General features: G+C 40.4%; 1 protein-coding gene across 5 annotated transcripts in view; it reads left to right on the top strand.

Moving 5' to 3' along the window:
* POU2F1 (POU class 2 homeobox 1) overlaps positions 1-14,904 on the top strand; it is a 195,288-nt gene that overhangs the window by 117,261 nt on the left and 63,123 nt on the right. For 4 of the 5 annotated variants that reach the window (XM_075909143.1, XM_006124221.4, XM_006124220.4 and 1 more), the window contains 3 exons: positions 660-779; positions 2,528-2,707; positions 10,664-10,790. In XM_075909143.1, coding sequence (XP_075765258.1) covers positions 660-779; positions 2,528-2,707; positions 10,664-10,790 — 427 coding nt within the window. The remainder of the gene's footprint in view (positions 1-659; positions 780-2,527; positions 2,708-10,663; positions 10,791-14,904) is intronic. The other variant, XM_075909135.1, reaches the window with a different exon arrangement.

The following is a 14,904-nucleotide window of genomic DNA, read 5'->3' as shown; positions in this document are numbered from 1 at the left end:
TGCATAACCAGTTTTAATTACCATAAAACCCTCTCTTTCCTCTTCAGACACTCTTGCATTTCCTCCCTGATGGCTGCAGTATTTTCTTCTGCATTTTTTTGAAAAAAACCTGATTAAGTAAAACGCTGCACAACTTTATAAATGCTATTTTTTTTATTTTAAAACACTCTTGTGTAGGTCTTTTTGCAAGATTTAGTGAAGTATATTAAGGGCATTTCAAATCAGTTCCCTGTTTAGCTAGCATTCTGTTGACTTGAGGTCCTTAATGCAGATGTATGAAAAAAAAACACTCCATTGTTCTGGATTTTAATCCATGAATAATTTTAAGTGCTTTATGGTGGGCAGATACTTTTTAATCGCAGAGAAAAAAATAACATCAACTTCAGTGAAGGTGCAGCAAACAAAGCAAGATCTGACAATATTTCAGGTACAAAAAGAATTAGGTGTTTTGTTTTGGTTTAACCCTAAGCTGTATTAGCTACACATGTTTGAGTAGTCATAGTTGAGACAGAGGGCACAAAGAGACATTTCTTAAATCCACTTTTAAAATAAACCCAAGGGCTTTTTGTATGAAGATGAGATATTTGATGTAGTGTAGAGATGATAGTGTACATATTAACATCTGTTTTACACTATAAAGAGTTATATTTTTTTCCTAGTCTAAATCTAATGAAGAATCTGGGGACTCCCAGCAGCCAAGCCAGCCTTCCCAGCAGCCTTCAGTGCAGGCGGCCATACCCCAGACCCAGCTCATGCTGGCCGGAGGACAGATCACCGGGGTAAGGTTTACCCAAGAGAATTGTAGTAAACCTCCTGTCTGACAGTACTGCCGTCATTCACCATCCAATTAGAATTACCCACAAAATAGATAGTAGAGTGGCTGTCCAGGGTTAGTGTCATTTCATAACAGAGGAAGTTTTACACAAGTGGTAAGGAGAGTGAGAACTTTTTTATACAAAAAGCAGTCTGCTTGTCAGTAGTTCTTAGCGCCTGGTGGTGGTTGTAGATATTTTTATTACAATATTATAATTTCTTGGTTCCTGTTCTTTTTCTCCTCCTTGTCAAACATAGGGTTTTCATTTCATTGCTAGGTTATTAGCCTGTTGTAGAAGTCATTGATATCAAAGTTAACATTTTGACTTCACTGCAGAACTATACAGAAGCATGAGAGGAAAACACCACATCAAAATGTGTAGCAAAAGTGATGGGAACTTTATTACAATATATAATCCCTAATTTTTTAAACATTTTGCGAAAGGCATGCTTAAGTTTATAGTCTCTTAGCACCTCTATCTTTAGATCTCATCAACCTTTTTGCCTATGCCCAACAGAATTCAGCCCTCTCCATTCAACCTGACAGTATTTTATTTGTTTATTTTAAATAGCAAAGTTTTGGAGGTTTGGAAGATTGTTTATTTTTAAAGGGCAATCCTTGTGATTTTGTAGAACCCCCATCCATGTTTAAAATGAATTTAAAACACATTTGAAAGTGGCTTAGTTTGGCTGGAGAAGTTATTTCCATTTCATCAGCTCTGCAGATTGATCATTTTGCCCATGAATTGGGAATTAGGTTATCTTGTCAGTGCATTGGGTCTGTGATTTTAAATGATCATCACCTGCAAATTTGAATGGCATCATGTCTAATTCAATCATTTTTGCTGTGGAATCCTCAAAGTAGGATAGCTGTGTAGATTACCAAGGCCTACATTTAATGGATTTTGTTTAATTTAATTTGTATTTTGTTATTTTAAAGTATTCATTTTCAATAAATTACATGGTAGAAGAAATTTATTAAAACCTATTCTAAATTAATCATTTTTGTCTTCTCTGGTGAATGTCTGTGGCACTGAGACATCAAAAACTCCAGGTTTATGTAGATGGAGATTGTATTAAATGTGGACATTCTGATTCATTTACATGTAAAGGAGAGACTGTTGCCACCTGTTTCATAGAGATAATGTGTGTTTGGAAGAGGGAAGGCATGTAAACTTGCCAACCCTATTCTGTTAAAAGGAAAAAGGCAGATGGGAGAAGAGACTAGGAGTAAAACAAATGGAGCTCATGTTCTTCACTTATATCTTAGGGCATAATGGAAATGATGGAACATGGCAGGGATTCATGCTAATGTGAGGCAGCTGGGGTGTTATCAGTTCATTCAGTAGCCACAGCTAGCACTCCTGCTTTTCTTTCATCTGGCTAATCACTTGCTGTTCTTATGGGTGTACGTTTCCTTTCAAATCCTGTTGAGGCTGATTTTTTCTTTTTGCTTGCTAGTTAATTACCTTTTTGCATGAACCTTGGAGTACTGCTGTGGAGAAGCTTATGTGATTCCTTAGGTTCTGATGGCAACATAACACTTAAAATATAAATGCTTCTACCAAAATTGTGCTGTAGGTTGATTGCTATGTTATGTTGAGTAGCCAACTGCCCTTGTATAAGGTGCCTAGGTTGGCTAATGTCCATTGCCTTGTAGTCTGCAATGGGAACTGTTCTTTCTCTTGTTAATGACTATTGTAATTGTTTCTAGCTCACGTTGACACCAGCCCAGCAGCAGTTGTTATTACAACAAGCACAGGCACAGTTGCTGGCAGCTGCAGTGCAGCATTCAGCCAATCAGCAGCACAATGCTGCAGGCGCTACCATCTCGGCCTCCGCTGCGACACCGATGACGCAGATTCCTCTTTCTCAGCCAATACAGATTGCACAGGTGAGCACTGGTGTTTGAGTGAGTTGAGGGTTTGAGATTTAACCTGAAAAAGACCATCTACTTGTTCAAGTGGCCTCTCTATATTTTCACTTGTGGGATCAATGCACCTGTGCCATAGGCTTCCAGAATTTTCAATTGAGCAGAGCCATTCGGATCACTCATTCCTCCTTTCTCACCCCTTCATGGGAGCCTTCAGGGAGTCTAAAAACATGTGATCCCAGCTACCCCTCAATTTTACTCACTGTTGATGATGTCACAGACATTGTCCTCAACACTTCCCTGGTCATTTTTCATTTCTTACTTTTTTGGGGATATTTGTATTTGTAATTAGTTAGTTTTTCTTAAGAAAGAGGGGGTGAAAGATGATGTCCATATAGAATGGGAATTGTAGGACCAACAGGATCAGGAGGGTGGCCTTGTATCCCTACTGACCTAGAAAACTCTTTGTGCAAAGCCAACTATGTACCTGACTTAGGCAATTGGACTTTGGATACCCACTTCTCACGCCGGCTGTGTGTTTGATGCAAGTGGCATTAAGGCTCCTGGATCTTCCCTGGTGCATCAGGTCCAGCACCTGAGATCCAGTACCATTTGTTACTGGAAAACTGCTTGCTAAAGTGGTTCAGGTGCCTGGATCCACCCAGGTTGAAATCTTGTACTGAGGGTCCATCACCCTTACTTTGGATAAGGAGTTCTTCAGAGAACTCAGCAGGAGTGCCCAGCAGGAGTAGCCTTGAAGTCCTTGGATCTGTCCAGGTTAACCTTGTCAACTGTGGAGAACCTGGAACCATTGATTCTTAGCATGTGCAGCATGGCGGTCTCTAGGTCCTTCCAGACATATGTAACGAAATGTAGACCCCAAGGTTATCGAATTAAGTCTGTTTTTTGGCCTCGTCTTCAACACATCCTAGAATTACAGTTCCTGCACACACTACAGTAAACTTCCGATAATCCGGCACCTTTAGGTGCTTTCACTCCCTTTGCTTTCATTCAAAGGATGATTTGACTATAGAGAGGATGAGCCCGACTTGTAGAATGAGTTGAACAAGTGATTTGGACAAGGTGCCTGATTGGGATAGGAGGGGAAAGATTGGGACTGGAGGCTGGCTAAGAGTTTTCGGTGGGAGGAGACTGGGCCTAGGAACAAGGTGTGGAGACCAAGCTTGGCTGCTACAGGGACTGGTAGTGACTAGTCATGGAGACTTAGACTGCAATTGAGTAGAGTGTGGGAAAGGAGATCTGGAAGGAGCTGGGGTAAATTAGAACTTAGCGAGCAAAGAGACTGAGATGAGAAGTTTGGGTGGACAGGACGCTAGATAGAATGAACAGCCTAGGGAGAAAATTGGGCATAGGGAATGTGGGGTTTTGGGAGATTGGAGGACAGCTGGTGAAGACAAACAGATGAGGTAAGGCAGGAGTAGAGGAATGGGACTGATTAAGAAGAGTGAGGAAAAAGAGCTGGGGATTGGGTGGGAACTGAGCAAGGAGACTGGGACTAGGAGTCCAGATAGATCACACAAGGGCTTGTTGGGCAAGGGGAATGTAACTGGGATGAAAAACCTGAGGAATGGATATTGGGACTGGCTAGTTGAAAATAGGTGTGGGATCTAGAAACAAAACAGGTTGGAGTGGATTAGGTAGAAAGGAGCTCAGCTGGGGTCAGTGGGCGGAAGAGTTTGTGCCAGCTAAAGTATGCTCCTTTCCCCCATCCCAGAATGGGACCCGACATTCCTATCAGCAAATATCTGTGACTTCGATTGACAGTATCCCATCCTCCTCTAGCACTGGTTCACATAGATGATGAGAACCTACTACTGCTATCAACTAAACCATAATCTGAAGTGACAAAGATCTGTGCAGTAGATCTAAATATTGCAACCCTGCTGAGGGCTCATGTGTTTCTATGATGCTACATGATGGAATTTCTGGGTTTTTTTTCAGTCTATAATCAGGTGGTGGCATACAAAGCTATGCTAAAAGAACATTATTAAGCTTAAAAATAAACACCCAGAAATTAGGGAATGTCAGTATAAATGTTGCCTTTGTGTGCATATGCAGGGCTCGACAAATAATGCAATCTGCTCGCCTGTGGCAAGTAGATTGCAACCTGGAAGAGCCGGGTTCAGGTGATCTGTGCATGCACAGATTGCCGGACAGTGCATGTGGCGAGCAGGGCTCACTGCGGTTCGGCGAGCCCTGTGCATATGCATTATGATACAGTCTTTAATCACATGATTACATACCACTTATTCTGCAGTACCCTTATCTCGTTCAGAGCACAGGATAAAACTGCTCTGAGGATGACTCAAAGTTGGGTAATAAAGATGTCTGTTGTATGTAGGAATCCTACTTCATTTGTTTCTGAAGCTGGAACCTGGTGGATAGTGAATGAGGGAGAAAATTGCAGGAAGAGAAAAGACAGTATTATGGTTAAGGAAGCTAAGTGCTCCTCCTGTAGAGCTGAATTCTAGAGTCTGTCTTTGTCTCTGCCTCAGAGTTTCTATGGGGATTCTGAGCAAGTCCTTAAATTAAATTTTTCAAGGGGTCACTAAATGGGTGCTGAACTTGCGACAGTGGGGGCTGATTTGTAGAAGTGCTGAGTACTCTCATTAACATTAGTTCCAACTGTGAACTGTCTTTTGAACATGTGAAGTGGAATATAATACTAGGTAGTTGAAAAATTTGGTTTTAGGCAACTAAAATTGGGTACCAAAAATAGATGGGTACCTATTTACCCTAATCTCTTTGTTCTTCATCTCCTCAGCTGTAAAATAAATTAATTCAAGTTTGTAAAGTATCTAGATGCTGTAGTGATGAGAGTGATACAATAGCCCTTGAAAAAATTAATTCTGTTTTTAGAGGAGAGTTTGAACAATATGCAGTAAGTAAGGTCTTCAGCCACACACTGATCAAGGAGGAAACAAAATGTTGAATAGTGCTTTATTGATGAACTGCTATCCATATTTTGCACTGAATTAGGCAGTTTTTTCTCCACTCTGCTCATCTGAGGAAGTGGGTTTTGCCCTCGAAAGCTCATACTATATCTATATCTATATTTATTTATTTATTTGTTAGTCTCTAAGGTGCTACGGGACTACAAGCTTTCTGTTGACTTTACTATTAATGTTCTTTTAATACATATTTTTGGTATGCAATTATAAACTAACTGCTTTCTATTCCTCTTTATAAAATTTAAGTGTGACCCTTGGCTTCCTGGTCAGATGAAAGTTGAGCCCTTTGTTGGGCATAGTTGAGAGAGACAAGTTTTCAACAAAGAATATCTTCTATAGTTGCAGATGGATGGGACCATGCTTTCCAATCCATCTTGACACTGATCTGTAAACAACACACAGGTTTGCTTATTTGCATTGCTATTGTAAACACACAACTGATTACCCAAATAGCCGACTGTTTGTTTTAAGTGATGATACTTGAATAATTGATTAACTGGCAGGTTTCAGCAGCAGGAGGATTACCACATTTATTTTAATTAACTAATTGCACAAGCATTGCCTATTTAATGTACTCTGCAGTTACATCTCTGCAGTATGTTGCTTGTGCTGAGTAAGATTGTTAGTGCTGCTGCTGAGCTGATTTAGAAGTACCACTAACAGTTGTGGCAAGTTTTGAGGTCTCTAGATACTGGGCCTTTTGTTCATCTTCTGTTGTGATCTGTTGTAAATATTTGACTGAAATACATGTCAAAGAGGGAGAGAAATACTTAGGTTTGTACATGGGTTAAACCTAGGAGTAACAGTATGGAGCTAAGAAAATTTCAGATGGAATTGCTTCATCCTGGCAAGATTTATACAGGAATAGTTTTCTAAAGAAAGTGATGGAAGTTGCATCAGACTTGACAAAACATGAAAAATTGTATACTATACAGCTATGTTGGTTGGATAGACTAGATGTCCTACTAAATATTTTTTTCCTATCTAATGATCCCTGGTTGTTTGTTTAATCATTAAAGTGAGAATTATTATAGTGCTATAGTTATCTAAAACATTAGGAATAGATGCAAGTGATATAATATGAATGAGTCTAAGATGCACTTCTCTTCAGCCAACTCTTCCAACAAGCATTAATAGCATTATAGCTAGGGTAAAGTTCCCAGTTCAAAGAAGGCTCAACCAAGCTGCTCGTTACCAAGATCAAGATGGGGAGAATGGCACTGATAATATTAAGTTTCCTCCTTCTTAGCTAAGATGACTCCCAGAAAGATAATTTCTCACACATGTTCTCCTAACCATCTGGTCATTTGCAAGATTATTGCCTGTCCTGTATTTATAGGTGGTTCTTTATGCCATTTCCATGAGGTAGACCTATACTGTAATAGTTCTAGTGGCATATGACCAACTTGTCAAGTATTTTAATAAATAAATAATCACTACCATGTGTGGTGGTTGAGCAGAGAGAGAAAACTAGAACGATACTACAAATCACATACTTAATGCAACTTCTGACATTGCTATCTTGGTCACTGATGTGATTTGTTTGGTACAGTTTTCAGATTTTCTGCCAATTCAAATGTTACTATGTAAGCTGATTTCCAAACTGTTAAACAAAAAAAAAGTTTTAATGCAAAAGTTTGCATAATGAAGGATGCAAAATGATGAAATGCAGAAATTACTGTTGAAAGGGCAACCATAACTCTTCTCCCAGGATTATAATGCAGTCTTAAATTACCTGAGTTCGTGGTATAAAATTGTACATACATGAATTCAATGATGGGACAGAAAATGTATGTCTGAGATAAATATTGTGGAGAGTTTAAATGCCAAGGATAGAGAGTAATTTAATTTAGTGAGACCTGTAACTAGCATGATAGATGAGGCTATACTGAGAATGAGATTTAATTATCTAAGGGAAAATTATACCAGGTATCATAAACTCTCTGGATTGAAGCTTATTAGATATTGGTAGCCCAGTTGTTTGGAATTTTTAAAGCTCTGTTGGAAAAATAGAGTATATTCTGTAGGGAACAATCTAGTGCTTTCAGAGAAAAAGTTTACATGACCTAATAACTTAGCCAAGAACAAAACCAGCCAAATAAAAGTAGGTGACTTCTATAAGACACTGTGGGGAGGTGCAAAGAAGAGTTAATCATAGGCTCCCCAACACCTAAAAATGTTTTTCATTAGATGAACTTGAAAGGTATCACGTATAAAGTATTTGAATGTAGTTGGGTCCCGTCTACAATTGTGAACTAAAATCGGTTAATTTACCTTTCCAGAATGCAGTAGTCTCGTTGAAGGGTATAGGGTATTTTGGGAGCAAGTTGAGCCTGAATCCTGTCTGATTTACACTTATGTATGAAAAGTAACTCCATTGATACCTGTAAAGTTACACTGTTGTAAAACAGATGCGAGGTCAAACTCAGATCTGGATTTTAAACACAGATTACTCCTATCTTTATTGAGATTCAGCAGTGTTTTAAGTTAATCATGTCAACAACAGCTTCCATATTTTAACTAGGTCTCCCACTTATTAGATTTGATAGCATAGGCAAGAAATAAATCCAGATGTTTTCCCACCTCTATTTCTTGGATCCAATGCTGTCTGCCTTGTTCTCTTCCTTCCCACTTTTTCCTTAAATGTAATGATTTTCCCAACTCCCTGCAGTGACATGTTTCTTCTTTTTTCTGGTTCCTCTCACTCTTTTGTCCCATCCCCCTTCTCAAGATTGTCTCTCCAGCACCCATTCTTGAGGATCCCATTTCTCAGTTCCCACGACCTTCCATCCTTTGATCTCTCTTAATATCTTTATTCCCAAGGGCAGGGATGAGTAATCATTTTTGAAGGGGGGAACACTGAATTTCAGAAGTGGTCATGGGCTGCCCTGGAAGGAGCTGGGCCTCAGGCAGAAGGGGTGGGTCCAGGACACCTGGTGTGCTCCTCAGCTTACAGACCCTGATTGGCTGGGGCGAGTGTGTGAAGTCTTTGCCCCATGCCCTGCCAGGGCACATGCCACCTAGTGATAACTTCCAGCTGTTTTGAACAGCTGGTGCTTCTCTCTCAGCTCTGCGCACCCCTGGTGCAGGAAGGAGACTTTACATGCTCCCCTATTCCCAGATCCCTCTGTTTCCCTCTAGGTGCCACACAGCCCTAGTGGCGGGAGGAGACTTTGTGCACTCCTTCCACTCCAGGTCAATTAGGGTTTGGGGGCAGGGTAGCGCGTGATGTCTTTGGCCTGGCCCTGCCCTGCCCTGTCAGGGGTGCGCAGTGCCTAGAGGGAACCGCCAGCTGTTTTGAATTGTTGGTGGTTCCCTCTAGGCACCACGTGCCCCTGGTGCGGGGAGGAGACTTCGCATGCTCCCCTGTTCCTATGTATTGATTTGCCTGGGGGCAAGGGCATGGTGGGGTGGATGCGGGTGGGATCAGTTGGCTTGGTGGGCCGAATCTGATAATGGCTGTCTTGCCTCTCCCTCTCCCCACCCTAGGGGATCTTTTCCCTAGGAGTTGGTTTCCTGCCTTATCCTGTGACTCCCCATGAACTTTTGCATCTGGTTCTCATACCTAGTGTTCCCAAGGCTCTTTCCATAATGGTGATCTGTTCAGAAGTTGCCTATTTCTTTCTGTATCAGCACCCAATGGATTTTGGATACTTCCATGTGGCAGACATTTAACCTTATGTTATCCTGACCCATATCATGTTTCTGGGACCAAGAAACAAGTTGTTTTTACCAGCTCTCTTGGCAGGATTCCACCTAAGCTTAGCCTTATTAAACAAGGCCAGAAGTAAATTGAATCTCTAGCAAAATTGGAGCAAGCAAACTTGTCAGAGATCTGAAAGTGATTGCAGTGCTTCCAAAATTTCCTGAAACTGTGTGTTGAAAATAGGCTTGCAATTTAAATACTGCAGTAAAAGTCTGCAATTGTATAACAGGCATCATTCGGTCAGAGCCAATTAGTGTTTACACTTGTGGATTTACCAAGAACAGAATGACCAAATGGTGGCTAGGATGTGTTTTAGATTAGGAACTCTTTTCCTTATGTGCACATGTATATAGTTTATACGCAAATATAAACGTATATATACGAAAAAATATCTGTAAGTACTCCTGTTCCTTTGTCCCCAAATTGTTGTCGTAATTCGGTTTTGTTTTGTTTTGTTTTATTTTTAATTTAACAATTTTCAATTAATCTTATATTGGTATGGGTGAGAGGAAAGTCAGAAGGCTGGCTGGGACGGTGGGAGGTTGCAGTTTTGGAATGTGCTCTCTTCCTGAATTTTGCGCACCCACGCTTTGCATGTGTTTTTAAAGAGCATACATCTCAGTGAAATGATTAAATTGATTTTGTATGCTCAGTACACAATTTTCAAATGTTCTTAACTTCATGCAATCAAAACAAGCTTGTTTTCAAACTCAACAAAAGCACTAATCCTTAAAAGCCAGGCTAGTAATGATGTAATTAATAACAGAAATCATTTAGGTCATCAGTATGCCTCTTCGCTATCTACATGCCAGGTTTCAACTTTCTAACTTCAATTGGTTTTAATGTATTAATGTTCAAACAAAAGTGCACAAGGCTAGCATTTTTTTAAAAAGAGCTATATTGTGTGTCTTCACACTCCAGCTCAAAAAGATCAAGAGAAACTCCTCAAATTCTTGGTCAGACAGAGTAAGCATTAAAATCTTCACCCTGGAAAATGAATGAGTAGATGTAAACAGACAACTTAATAGATGAAAGTACAGGTGCGTCTATCATACCTGCTAGAGTAACCTAGGGTAATTTTGTTTTAAATAACTCAAATAGATTAGCCAGTGAAGCACTTTTAATTGTTATTTCTGTTTTTTAAATGAAAGAATAAGCTTAGTTATTCAGTACTAAGCATACTGGTGCTAGGTACACTTTTATTTCCCAGTGCTGGAAGAAAGCTCTAGCAAGATATTTCAGATGTTTTAGGACTTGACTGATTTAAATGATTAATGCATACCTTTTTATTTCATTAAGGATTTGCAGCACCTGCAGCAGCTCCAACAGCAGAATCTCAACTTGCAACAGTTTGTGTTGGTGCATCCAACAACCAACTTGCAGCCAGCACAGTTTATCATCTCACAAACGCCACAAGGGCAGCAGGGTGAGTGTGACCTTTCTGGGAGAGTTTCAGAGCTGGGTTCAGTGTGAATAGTTCCAAGAGTCCTTTTGTGTCTCCCCCATTATTGACATTCCTTTATGGAAATAGTCTTTTTGGGTTTAAGGCTAGAATCGCTGCAAGAGCTAGCCCTTCTAAAAAATTTGAGGTTCAGTCTCATTTGTGCTACATGTGTTCTGCCTTGTGAACCTTTGCTTGCTGGATTACACTAAACTCCATTAGATGAAAGAGAGCACAATTTCTCCCTGCTGATCAGATTGTTACAGTAAAACTCCGATGGTCCGGCATCTGATGGTCCGGCACTCCTGACGGTCCGGCACCATCAGGAACCCGGAAGTGCTCCGGGCAGCCGGACCATTGGAGCTGCTCTGCCCCCAGCTTCCATGATTCAGCCACTGCTAAAACTGACCAGCAGCTGAATCTGGGAAGCCAGGGGCAGAGCAGCTGGAGTGCTGCTGGATAGGTCCCTTAGCGCTGCCCCTCGGGGCTGCGGTACCAACCCAGCAGCACCCCAGCTGTCCCCGATTCAGCCCCTGTTGAAACTGACCAGCGGCTGACTCCAGGAAGCCTGAGGCAGAGCTGCTCTGCCCCGGCTTCCCGGAGTCAGCCGCTGGTCCATTTCAGCAGCAGCTGACTTGGGGACACCTGGGACAGAGCAGCTGGGGTGCTGCCGGGTTGGTCCATGCAACCATGCAAAACCATGCAAAAACATGGGCCTACTTATGGTATGTGTGTTACTTTATTTCCATGAGCAGTCTGTGGTAGACATATTAAAGCATTTTAGTTAGTAACTGTGATCTAAAGAGAATGCAAATCCTGCATTTCTAAAGCAGTTCTGATATCTAGACTGTAGGCTAATACTTGAAGGTGTGTTTTTATTTACAAGGCAAAAGCTAGCAAACAGAACCTCAACTGTAGATGAATGGTTTGTGAAGAACCTTATTTTGATTTTCTTCAAAAGACAATATCTAATTATGTTTTAGTGAAAGTTCTACCTCAATAAATAAGATTTTTTTTAACAGTTTTGTCCTTTTCCATGTAGCAAACAATTCGCTTCACATCTCTCCATATTTCTAGAAGTCAACATCTGATTAGATTTCTTACGTGTGAACCATTTTAAGAGATTTATTAATTACTATTATGACATCAGAAGCTGCATGAAAACTGCAGGCCTGGATAACAATGGCTAATTTAAAAAAAATCTCTTAAAAACAGTGGTTTTGTGGATATTTTTCCCTTAAAAGAGATTATTTGGATTCTGAGGCTCCCTTGAACCAGATTTTGGAAGTTCTATGGTAACTCAGGGCATGTCTAGACTACGTGCCTGTGCCGACAGAGGCATGTAAATTAGACTTCCTGACATAGTCAATGAAGCTGAGATTTCAGCGTCGGAACGTGAGTATGCAAATGAAGCCTGGGATATTTAAATCCCGGGCTCATTTGCACTTCCGAAGTGCTTGATTTGCATCCCTCTGTTGGCAGTGGGATGCAGTCTATACATAGACACGCAAAGTAGCTAAACACTGGACTTAACATTGCCTGCTGCTGTATTGCAGGATGCCTTAAGCCTACTCACATCAATAGCTTTTACATCCTTATACGTGTTGCTCCTCCTGATACCCATCATGAATTTGCTATTTGTGTGGAGCTCACAAGATAATGCACAGATCCAAGACATCCAGTGTATAACACTGTCACTGAGTAAACTGAATCTTTAGCAAAGTTTTCTTACCACCATTAAATGCTCGTCACCTACAAGGGATCAGTTAGGGCAAACAAATAGTGAATGACCCTGTAGCTTGTGCACTCTGGCTTCTGCCTGTTGAACACCTGCCACCTGATTCAGATCAACTCTGGACTATATGGCATTGTTAAATCAACTCTGCACTGGAGTTAGCTGATCTATAGATACAGTGATTAAGTGGGGCTATACCACTGGCCTTAAACGGGGGAGTTTTGGAATATAATTTGGATTTTTGGCTTGCCAAATCTGACTAGAAAGTTCCCTAGATTTGTCCCCCATTCCTGGTCACAAAGTTAAAAGCTTCTGAGTTCTACATTGGTCAGGCAGTTTTGGGACCCACAAAAGCCATGCTCACAATGTGTCTGGTACAGACATGACAATCTTTATTGCAATAAGTACTAAAAACACACACAGTATAATGCTTAAGGCAATGACTATATAAATTGTTTCAATCAGCCCAGATGGTAACATGGATATAGCCTAAGTACACAATTGTGATTACCTAATAGAATACCATCACGCCCTCCTAACAACCTTGAGGAGTTAGAGGACCAGCCTACTCCATTGATACAAAAAAGGTCTCAGCAAGAGACAAGAGATTATGATAGTCTTAAATTTCTTATGCTGTCTAAGTCTTCAGATAGTACTTGTAATCAAAGTAAAAAGAGAATGAAAATGACAATTGTGAAACATGCCTCACGCTGCTGTTCATGTGGGTTATATAGGCCTCTTTGACATCATTTAGGATCCAACCCTCAAAGCCAAAATGGATTTCCACACCCTAAGATGTTTTGTGGATGCTGATGTTTCATTGGAGAATGAAATTAAGGTGTGCCTTTCCATATACATGAGTTGTCACTTCGTGTCTTTGTGAACGTGGGGGTTTTTGACTACCAATCAGAGAAATACCACAAGCTGCACACCCTTCCTACTTTTCTGTTTGCCCCTTCAAGTCGCGGTATTTTTTGGGTGTCAGACAGTTATGTCATAACAGTTGCACCTATAAGGTTGACATCACAGACCATGTATGATAATTCTATTTTCAGGGCACAGAATGTCTGCTTTGTGGTTGATCCAGCACACTCCATTTAGACTATATTTTATGTATATAATATTTATATTAAATATATACAACAGTATTTCAAAGCCATTATATCTGTATACAATAATATATCTTTCTTCTACCTACTGCCAAGGCTAACTTCTTACAGGATAAAATTCCTGTAGGTTCTTGCATTACTAGAATGAAGACAGTGAAAAGTTTATAGATTAATATATCGGTTTGCAGGCAGGTATGCAAAGTTAGATTTATAGGCTACACCCTCAAAATTTGAATTATCCCATGTGAATGCCAAGTGCATGAGTATGAGTTCTCTTCCAGAGATCGGGCAATCGCATATGCATAGTTGTGTAAGGAAGCTATATGAGGACACAATAAGAAGCCATTGATCTCTAGTAGTTCAGTAGTTTGACTTCCTTTAATTTTTTTCAACAAAGATGCACTGCTTAATATTTTATTTAAACGATGTAATACATTATAGTAAGTTTAGGTCTTAATATAGGTTGTCATACCTTCAAATTAAATGTTAAATACATTTATTTTTATCTGTATTTAATATAGGTAAAAATTAAGGCTGCCAAGCAATTAAAAATTAACCAGTGTGCAGCGGCGGTCAAAAAGGAAAATAGGATGCTAGGAATTATTAAGAAAGGGATAGAAAATAAGACCCAGAATATCTTACTGCCCCCGTATAAAACTATGGTACGCCCACATCTTGAATACTATGTACAGTGGTCTCCTCACCGCAAAAAGATATTTTGGCCTTGGAGAGGGTTCAGAAAAGGGCAACTAAAATGATTAGGGGTTTGGAACAGGTCCCATATGAGGAGAGGTTAAAGCGACTGGGACTTTTCAGTTTAGAAAAGAGGAGACTGAGGGGGGATATGATAGAGGTATATAAAATCATGAGTGGTGTGGAGAGGGCTGGTAAAGAAAAGTTATTTATTAGTTCCCTAAATAGAAGAACTAGAGGACACCAAATGAAATTAATGGGTAGCAGGTTTAAAACTAATAAAAGAAAGTTCTTCTTCACACAGCGTGTAGTCAAGCTGTGGAACTCCTTGCCAGAGGAGGCTGTGAAGGCTAGGACTATAATAGAATTTAAAGAGAAGCTAGATAATTTCATGGAGGTTTGGTCCATAAAAAGCTATTAGCCAGGGGATACAATGGTGTCCTTGGCCTCTGTGTGTCAGAGGCTGGAGAGGGATGGCAGGAGACAAATCTCTTGATCATTGTCTTCGGTCCAGCCTCTCTGGGGCACTTGGTGCTGGCCACTGTCGGCAGACAGGATACTG

Source organism: Pelodiscus sinensis, chromosome 1, assembly GCF_049634645.1.
Source record: "Pelodiscus sinensis isolate JC-2024 chromosome 1, ASM4963464v1, whole genome shotgun sequence".
Lineage (NCBI taxonomy): Eukaryota > Metazoa > Chordata > Testudines > Trionychidae > Pelodiscus > Pelodiscus sinensis.
Note: the sequence above shows the minus strand (reverse complement) of the source record. Positions and strands in the feature narration are given on the sequence as shown.